General features: G+C 42.8%; 1 protein-coding gene across 1 annotated transcript; it reads right to left on the minus strand.

Annotated features, from left to right (window-relative positions):
• Window positions 1-9,795: 9,795 nt before the first annotated feature.
• On the minus strand, window positions 9,796-10,293 carry LOC138897268 (uncharacterized). The gene has a single exon (XM_070183230.1). It carries the CDS (start codon window positions 10,291-10,293, stop codon window positions 9,796-9,798), a length of 498 nt encoding a protein of 165 aa, XP_070039331.1.
• Window positions 10,294-10,505: the final 212 nt, after the last annotated feature.

Consider the following 10,505-nt stretch of genomic DNA (forward strand, 5'->3'; position numbering starts at 1 on the left):
TTATGGGAAGGCATGCCATTTACCGGTGGAACTTGAGCACAAGGCCTATTGGGCGATAAAGAAGTTAAACTTTGATGCAAAATTAGCGGGTCAAAAACGGTTGATGCAATTGAACGAGCTTGCTAAGTTTCGCTTTCATGCATATGAGAATGCCAAGTTATATAAAGAAAATACCAAGCACTGGCATGATAAGAATATCCATAATCACGAGTTCGAATCGGGCCAATTGGTTCTCTTATTCAATTCGAGGTTGAGACTCTTTCCGGGGAAACGCAAATAGAGATGGTCGGGCCTGTTTGAGGTAGTGAGAGTCACTCCACATGGTGCAATTGAGTTGCGTGTTGTAGGTGGCGAGAGAACATTCTTAGTGAACGGACAAAGAGTAAAGCACTATTATGGAGGTGACTTTGATCGTCAGAAGTCGAAGGTGTTACTTTCCAATGATTAGATGATATTTCGCATCGTGTCGTGACGTTAAATCAGACGCTTGTTAGGAGGCAACCCAGCTTTACTTCTTTCTTTTATTTTTATTTTTATTATATTATTTTTGTAGTGTCTATTTTTATTTTGTAGGATTATAAGCATAGGAAGCAAAGCCATTGGAAGAGTGCAAAAGCGAGCTAGATGGTGAGAACTAAGTGTGGGGTGCTCATACAAAGGATCATGCTTGGGGGAAGTCTGAGTACCCCGTGAGCCGCTATTGCTTTGGCCTTTGGCCTTTCAGGGAGTTTCTTGTCCACCCTCATTATTGGTTTGCTTTATTTGTGCATTGGGGACACACACTCCTTTAAGTGTGGGGTGGGAGAATTCCTCTAGATAATTAGTAGTAGTATGTTAGTAAAAATGTTAACTTCTTATTTTGATTTTAGCTTCTTATTTTTTTATTTTCGTAGTTGTATAGTATTTTAGTAGCCTAAATAAAGAAAAATCGAAAAAAGAAAAATTAGAAATTGGACTTTTCCCGATGATGGATCTCCTAGACAATTTTCATGAGGGATTAAATTCTAAACAAAAATCCAAAAATATGTCATTTAGTTTCCTTTAGGTAGTAAAAATCCTCCGTGATTTTTCTTTGTGCCTCGATTCTTTTTCATGGGATGTAGTTTGAACCAAGTAGTAATTTTTATTTTATTTTATTGTTTTAGAGTAGGACTTAGGAAAAAATGGAGGAAGAAAGATGAGATTCCTAGGCGCCCTTGACTTGTTTGATAGTAGCATATTTAGGCTTTGGCATGTGTAGTATCTTCCCCATGTGCTAAAATGGCTTATGATGCCTTGGTTATTTGGTTATTTGGATAGCATGTTTATCCAAATATGCTATCCAAATATGCATGTGTAGTATCTTCCCTTGGTTATTTGGATAGCATGTTTTGTGACGCCTATATCTCATTTTCTTGACTTATGTTCACTTTGTACTTAATGCTTAATATCTTGTGACTCCGTGAATACTTACATTAGTTTGAGAGTCGGAATGAGACCGTCCTTAGTGAGTCATGTGCCATGTGTGAAGTGAGATTTTTGTGTAGTCCATCTCATTGTACTTGTGTCTAGAACTTGCCCCGTATGTGAGTCGAAATGAATTTTTAGGTGAGGCTCGGTTTGAAAAATGATTTTAGGTTGTCTTTGTTCTTTTTGAGCTTAATAAAGATCACAAATAAAATTTGTCCCTAGTTAACCCTTTTGAGCCTATAGACTTGTATTTGGCACCCACATTACAAGCCTATTCCCGTTTGTTCTTAATTAACATTGTTTTGATCCTTTTACCTCTTAAAGCTCTTTAATTGTGAAATGAGCGCTAAAAGAAGTAAGGAAGGAATTTGGGTAGCTTTAGAGTGGAACCAATGAAAGGAAAAAAGGCGCAGTTGTTTTGTAAAAGATTACACCACTATCAAAAATTGTAAAGAAAAACAAAATCTGAAAAAAAAAGAGAAGGAAAAATATAGATGAATAAATTGACATCTTGTTCTTGCCAGTGGGTATGAATTTCAGTAGTGCCTAAAGGAAGAGGGAACATTGTTGGGGATGCTTTTAGTTGTGAAATTGAAGTTGGGATTGAAGAATATGCGCTTAAAATTAATTATGTGATGTGTTAAAGTGCTTAGGAGGACTAGCTACTATTCCCATATATATCCTACTTGTCCCTTAGCCCACATTACAACCATAAAAAAGTCCTAATTGATTTTAGATCGAGCGATCCTACATTAGTAGAGATTTACATTAAGGGAAAGCATATGGTACCAATTGCATGCATGTGACTTCTTTTGTGAAAGTAAGCGATTTTCTTTGATATATATGAGTCCTTAAAATATATTTAAGAATTTGATTTGAATGTGTGGATTCAACTTACTCTTTTGTTCTTGTTGTGAGGGCACATGGTTTCATGAGGGATAAGTAATGTTATTAGACTTCTATAGGATGTTGGGTATTCAAGCCATGAGTGCATTGTGATACTTAGTCGGTTTTAGAGGCTAGGATTGTTACAAGCATGTCGTCTTTGTTGTGAATATTTTTGAAGAATGGCATAAGAAAAGGAAAGTGTAAGTGATTGCATATACTACAATATAATTGTTGCTATCAACCGTAGTCATTGGTGTAGTGTGCTTCAAATGTGTAAATATAAAGTGCTCAAGAATAGTGTTAGTTGTTGGTTGCTCGAGGACGAGCAAGAGCTTAAGTGTGGAATGGTAATGTTTGGCTAAACTTCTATGTTTTTGCATGTAATTTGCCTTGCATTATGCCTTGATCATGTTAACTTTGGTGTGAATATTTGTGACTCGAGCTTAATAATGGTATTTTTATGTGTAGGAGTCAATTGGAAGTGATTTGGTGTTACGACCCGGAATTCCCACCGCCAGGACCGTGGTGGAGCCTAACATTCCACTTGATAGGCAAGCCGACGTTAGATAATTATTAAGCTAATCCTTATTCAATTCAGTAAATAATAACAAATAAGCTAAAATGAAATACCGCGAGTGCGAAATAATATAAAAACTTCATTAATTACTACCACTCGGATCTGGAGTCACAATTCATGAACTTCTAGGATTTACTACAATTAAAAGTCTGAAAGAAATACAACTGTTTGAACGAAAGAAACAGTAAAGAAAAAAAATAAACAAAAAAGATAGACGAGGACTTCAAGGTCTGCGAACGCCAACAGATCTAACTTGAGTCTCCGACGAACCTGTCTGAGCTGCTACGCCTCTCGATCAGCTGGGACCAATACCAAAATCTGCACAGGAAGTGCAGAGTACAGTATCAGTACAACCGACTCAATGTACTGGTAAGTGTCGAGGCTAACCTCGACAAAGTAGTGACGAGGCTATGACAAGACACCTACATAACAAACCTATGTAGTTTAATAGTATATGTACAAATAACAGCTGAACATGTACTATTGGGAGGGGGAACATGCTAAGGGGAATACGAGATAGAGAACTACAGCAGAATGGTAACTTGAACAACCAATATACTATGAACCAATAAGAACAAGTAAATATAGTAAAGGAAAAATGAACGGCTTCACCCTTCGTACTTTTACTCTCGACCTCACCATAAAATCAATAGAAATGGCACGGCATCACCATTCGTGCATTAACTCTCATAAATGGCACGACATCACCCTTCGTGCATTAACACTCACAATATGGCATGGCATCACCCTTCGTGCATTAACCATCTCCCTTACCACAATGAAATAAAAAAATAACAACAGGGAGATAGAATAACAAGTACAAGCCTTACTTCAACATTTGGTTCCACAATATCCACCTCAACTTCGGTATCAATACTCAATTATCACCAGAAGATCCGTAAACATGATAAGAATGATCAATTTAAAAATACTAGTCTAAACATGGATAATATGAACAAAGGAAGCTATAATTGCAAGAAACCAAACCCCACCCGTAGGGCTTTAACCCTACTACAACGCATAAGTACTCGTCGCCTCACATATATGGTGTTCCCCGACATTTAAACATATAGCAAATAGACAAACAAGTCTTATTCCCTCAAGTCAAGGTTAACCATGACACTTACCTCGCTCCGAAGACCAAACTCAAATTTTAACCACGGCTTTTCCTTTCTAATAATCCTCCGAACCAATAGCATCTAGAAATTTACCAACCAAACGATTCAAATTAAGCCTTAGGAACCACCCACGATTGTAAAGAATTCAATTTAGGCCATTATTGAAAAAGTCAACAAAAGTCAACATCCGGGCCCGCTTGGTCAAAACACGAGGTTCGGACCAAATTTCATTTACCCATTCACCCCCGAGCCCGATTATGTAACTAGTTTCGGAATCCTACCCCTAATTGAGGTCTAAATCCCCAATTTACAAAACCTCCCAATTCTTCCTAAATCCCTAGTTTTATACCATGAAAGAACAAAGATTTGGGCTAGGAATTTAATGGGTGATGTTAAAAATGGATGGAAATGAGTTAAAGAGTACAAACCTATGAATTGGTATTGAAGTTTTCCTTCAAAATCGTACCTAGGCCGAGCTCTAATGGAGAGTTTATGAAAAATGGGTAAAATCCCATTTTTGAAATATTTTAAGGTCTGGGCGTCAGGCCTTCTTCACGTTCGAAAGGGCCTGCCGCGTTCGCGATGTGCAGCAGCCCGAGTGGCTTTCGCGTTCATGAGTCCTCCTTCACGTTCGCGAAGGTTGCTCCTCCCATGGCCTTCGCGTTCGCGAGCCAATGCTCGCGTTCGCATAGAAGAATGACTGACCCCTCCTCCAGGTCCCTAAAGCTACGCGTTCATGATGAGCTGGTCGCGTTTGCGAAGGGTAAGACCCCCATCGATCCGCGTTGGCGACCCAACCTTCGCGTTCGCGAAGAAGAAAACCTTCTCCAGTCCAGTTCACTCTTCACGTTCGCGAGAGTACCTTCGCAAACGCGAAGAAGAACACACCAGATATCTGCTGAAGCACAAGAAAAATCAGATTTCTAAGTTTCAAAACACCCGTAGCCTATCCGAAACTCACCCGAGCCCTCGGGGCTCCAAACCAATTATGCACACAAGTCCCAAAACATCATATGAACTCACTCGTGTGATCAAAACACCAAAATAACACCTAGAACTACAAATCGGACACTGAATCAAAGGAAATATTGCAAGAAAACTTTAAAACTTCAATTTTCACAACCGAACGTCCGAATCCTGTCAAATTAACTCTGTTTCTCACCAAATTCGACAGACAAGTCATATATATTATTTTGGACCTATACCGGGCTCCAGAACCAAAATACAGACCCGATATCAACAAAACCAAACCTCAGTTAATTCTTAAAAATCATTAAACTTCCAAGTTTTTAATTTTCAACAAAAATTCATAACTCAAGCTAGGGACCTCCGAATTCGATTCCGGGCATACGCCCAGGTCCCATATTTCGATACGGACCCACCGAGACTGTCAAAACATAGATTCGGATCATTTTACTCAAAATATTAACCGAAGTCAACTCAAATTAATTGTTAAGGCAAAAATTCTTATTTTTATCCGTTTTTAACATATAAGCCTTCCGGAAGAACACTCGAGGAAGGCTAAAATAAAGGTTTTGAGACCTCGAAACATAGAATTTGGTTCAAATATATAAAATGACCTATCGATTCATCACATTCTCCACCTCTACAACAATCGTTTGTCCTCGAACGGACATAGAAAAGTACCTGAGCTGGTGAAAAGATGTGGATATCTACTCCGCATATCTGACTCGAACTCCTAAGTAGCTGCCTTAACGGGCTGACCTCTCCACTACACTCGAACTGAAAGATAACTCTTAGACCTCAGCTATCAAACCTGCCGGGCTAGAATAGCCACCGGCTCCTCCTCGTAAGTCAAATCCTTGTCCAATTGGACAGAGCTACAATCTAACATGTGGGACGGATCGTTGTGATACTTCCGGAGTATGGACACGTGGAATACCGAATGAACTGCTGATAACCTCGGTGGCAATGCAAGCCTGTACGCCACCTCTCCCACTCTCTCCAGAATCTTAAAAGGTCCGATATACCTAGGGCTCAACTTGCCCTTCTCCCGAACCTCATTACACCCTTCATGGGTGATACTTGGAGAAAAACTCTCTCCCCGACCATGAATACAACATTGCAAACTTTGCGGTCGGCATAACGCTTCTGCCTGGACTGAGCTGTGCGAAGTCGATCCTGAATAATCTTGACCTTATCCAAGGCATCCTGTACTAGATCTGTACCCAATAACCGAGCCTCCCCCGACTCGAACCACCCAACTGGCGACCGGCACCGCCTACTGTATAATACCTCACAGGGAGCCATCTGAATGCTCGACCGGTAGTTGTTTTTGTAGGCGAACTATGCAAGGGGCAAGAACTAATCCCACGATCCTCTGAAGTCTATAACACATGTGCGGAGCATATCCTCCAAGATCTGAATAATGCGCTCGGACTGTCCGCCTGTCTGAGGATGAAACGATATGCTCAACTCAACTCGCGTGCCCAACTCACGCTATACTTCCCTCCAGAAGTGCGAGGTGAACTGCATACCTCGATCAGAAATGATAGACACGAGCATACTGTGAAGACGAACAATCTCGCGGATGTAAATCTTTGCCAACTGCTCTGAAGAATAGGTAACTGCCATAGGAATGAAATGCACTGACTTAGTCAGCTTGTCCATAATGACCCAAACTCTATCGAACTTCCTCTGAGTCTGTGGGAGTCCAATAACGAAATCCATAGTAATACGCTCCCACTTTCACTCAGGAATCTCTATCTTCTAAAGCAAACCACCAGGTCTCTTATGCTCATACTTTACTTGCTGACAATTTAGACACTGAGCTATAGATGCAACTATATCCTTCTTCATCCTCCACCAATAATGTTGCCGTAAGTCCTGATACATCTTGGCGGCGCCCGGGTGAATAGAATACCGGAAACTGTGGGCCTCCTCAAGAATCAACTCACGAAGTCCATCCACATTAGGTACACAAACATGACCCTGCATCCTCAAAACTCCATCATCTCCAATAGTAACCTGCTTGAAACCACCGTGCCGCATTGTGTCCCTAAGGACTAACAAATGAGGGTCTTCATACTGTTGATCTCTGATGCACTCAAACAAAGAAGGCCGAGCTACTGTACAAGCTAGAACACGTCTGGGCTCTGAAATATCCAACCTCACAAACTGGTTGGCTAGAGTCTAAACATCTGATGCAAGCGGCCTCTCATCGACTGGAATGAATGCAAGGCTGCCCATACTCATTGCCTTTCTACTCAAGGCGTCGGCCACCATATCGGCTGTCCTGGGGTGGTACAAAATAGTGATATCGTAGTCTTTCAATAGTTCCAATCACCTCCTCAGCCTCAAATTGAGATCCTTCTGCTTGAACAAATACGGAAAGCTCCGATGATCTGTGAAAAACTCACACGACACACCGTAAAGATCGTGCCTCCAAATCATCAGTGCATGAACAATGGCTGCCAACTCTAAGTAATGGACAGGGTAATTCTTCTCATGAACCTTCAACCGCCACGATGCATATGCAATCACCCTGCCCTCCTGCATCAATACCGTACTGAGCCCAACACGGGACGCATCATAATATACCGTATAAGATCCTGAACCTATGGGCAACACCAACACCGGCGCTATAGTCAAAGCAGCATTGAGCTTCTGAAAGCTCGCCTCACACTCATCTGACATCTGAACGGGGCACCCTTCTGGGTCAACCTGGTTAACGGGGCTTCTATAGATGAAAACCCCTTCACAAATCGATGATTATAACCTTCCAATCCCAAGAAACTCCGGATCTCCGTAGCTGAAGTGGGTCTAGGCCAGTTTTGAACTATCTCAACCTTCTTAGGATCCACCTGAATACCCTCTGCCGACACAACGTGCCCCAAGAAAATGACTGAGCTCAACCAAAACTCGCTTTTTGAAAACTTAGCATATAAATGCATGTCTCTCAGAGTCAAAAGTACAACCCTAAGATGCTTCTCATGCTCCTCTTGACTGCGGGAGTAGATCAAGATATCGTAAATAAACACAATAAAAAAGAAGTCCAAATAAGGCTTGAACACTTGATTCATCAAATCCATGAAGGTTGCGGGGGCATTTGTCAACCTAAAAGACATCACTAGAAACTCATAATGCTCGTACCGAGTCCAAAAAGTTGTCTTAGGGGCATCGGATGCCCTAATCCTCAACTGATGTTAGCCATACCTCAAATAAATCTTTGAAAACACCTTGGCACCCTGAAGTTGATCAAATAAGTCATCAATCCTCGGAAATGGATACTTGTTCTGATGGTGACTTTGTTTAACTACCGATAATCTATACACATCCTCATCGATGCATCCTTCTTCTTCACAAATAACACAGGTGTACCCCAGGGCGAGACATTAGGTCCAATGAAGCGCTTATCAAGAAAATCTTGCAATTGTTCCTTTAATTGTTTCAACTCTGGCGGGGCCATACGGTATGGCGAAATAGAAATGGGTTGAGTGTCGGGAGCCAAATCAATACAGAAATCAATATCCCTTTCGGGTGGCATCCCTAGTAGGTCTGCAGGAAACACCTTTGAAAACTCACGAACAACTGGTACTAAATCCATGGAAGGAATCTCCGCACTAGAATCGCAAACATAAGCCAAATAAGCTAGACACCCCTTCTCGACCATACGCCGAGCCTTCATATAAGAGATAACCCTGCTGGTAGAATGGCAAGGAGTCCACCTCCACTTTAATCGAGGCAACTTCGGCAAGGCTAAGGTCACTGTCTTAGTGTGACATCCAATATAGCGTGATAAGGTGACAGCCAATCCATACCCAAGATAACATCAAAATCGACCATATCGAGAAGTAGAAGATCTACACTAGTCTCAAGACTCCCTATGGTGACCACACACTAAAGATAAACACGATCTACAACAATAGCATCTACCACAGGTGTGGACACATACACAGAATCACGAGGCACAACCAAATATGAAGCAAAAATAGGATGACATGTAGGAATAAGTAGAACCCTGATCAAATAGACCCGAAGCATCTCTACTGCAAATTGAAACAGTACCTGTGATAACAACGTCATATGACTCAGCCGCAGACCTGGGTGGAAAAGCATAACATCGGGGCTGAGCCCCACCACCCTAAACTACATCTCTAAGACGGGCCCTAGCTGGCTGGCCTCCATCTCTAGCGGTCTGACCTCCACCTCTAATGGCCTGAGCTCTACCTCTAGCATCTTGACCCCTACCTCTAGCTAGTTGAGTGGGCGGTGAAGCACCCGGTGCAAGGACCATGGCACGAGAACTTTGTTGCTGCGAACACCCGATGCCCGAGGGCAAAATCTAGCAAGGTGCCTCGGATCACTACAAGTATAACAGGACCTCGGCTGCTATGACTCCTGACCCTGAAACTGACCCAGTCGACCTGAGTAACCACCCTGAAAACTCTGGAGCGAAGGTGCACTAATAGGAGCTGGTGGTGCACTGTAGGCTACCTGTTCGGAATAAGGCATATGAGGGCTAAGACCACCTGAAGCACCGTGGGTTGCCTGGAGTGCTGAATGAAATGGCCTAGGAGGATGGCCTCTACCAAAAGTACCTCTGCCTCCAGATGAGGCACCGCTGAAACCCCCAGAATGACATGGTTTCTTGTCAGACCCATGACCTCCCTGAGCAAGAACCATCTCGACTCGCCTGGAGACATTGGCAGCCTCCTGAAAAGAAATCTCACTCCCAGTCTCCTTAGCGATCTGCAATATGATGGGCTGAGCAAGTCCGTCAATAAACCACCTCACCCTCTCTCACTCGGTGGGAACAAGAAGAATAGTATGACGGGCCAAATCCACAAAATGGGTCTCATACTGAGTAACAGTCATACTGCCCTGCTGGAGACGCTCGAACTGACGGCGATGTTCCTCTCTCAATGTGATAGGGAGAAACTTCTCTAGAAAGAGCTGAGAGAACTGGTCCCAGGTAAGAGCAGGTGATCTAGCTGGTCTGGTCAACAAATAATCTCTCCACCATTTCGTGGCGGAACTAGTAATCTGAAATGCAGCAAAATCGACCCCATTGGTCTCCACTATACCCATGCTCCATAGCACCTCATGACAGTTGTCAAGATTAGCCTGGGGATCCTCTGAAGAAGCACCACTGAAGTGAACTGGAAAGAGCTTCTTAAACCTGTCCAATCTCCATAAAGCCTTAGAAGACATAGTTGACCCATCGTCGGCCTGTGCCACAACAACCGGCTGAACTATCCCAACTAGCGGGGCTACTGGAGTCTGATACTGGTGAGCCATCTGCTCTGGAGTGTGGGTAGTAGGAGTCTGTGCTCCTCCTCCAGCCTGAGAGACGACTGGTGCCATGGGGAATGCGCCAGTCTGGGCCACACTCTCCATAAGGCCCACCAAACGGACCAAAGCATCCAGAAGCACTGGGGTGGCAATGAACCCCTCCTGGACCTGAGCTGGTCCTACAGGCACAGCCTGGGCTGGAACCTCCACGTCAAACT

The sequence above is a fragment of the Nicotiana tomentosiformis genome, chromosome 8, assembly GCF_000390325.3.
Source record: "Nicotiana tomentosiformis chromosome 8, ASM39032v3, whole genome shotgun sequence".
NCBI lineage: Eukaryota > Viridiplantae > Streptophyta > Magnoliopsida > Solanales > Solanaceae > Nicotiana > Nicotiana tomentosiformis.

What these genes read in the sequence shown, in the direction of transcription:
- LOC138897268 (XM_070183230.1), bottom strand. Translation starts at nt 10,293, where the DNA reads ATGGCTCACCAGTATCAGACTCCAGTAGCCCCGCTAGTTGGGATAGTT.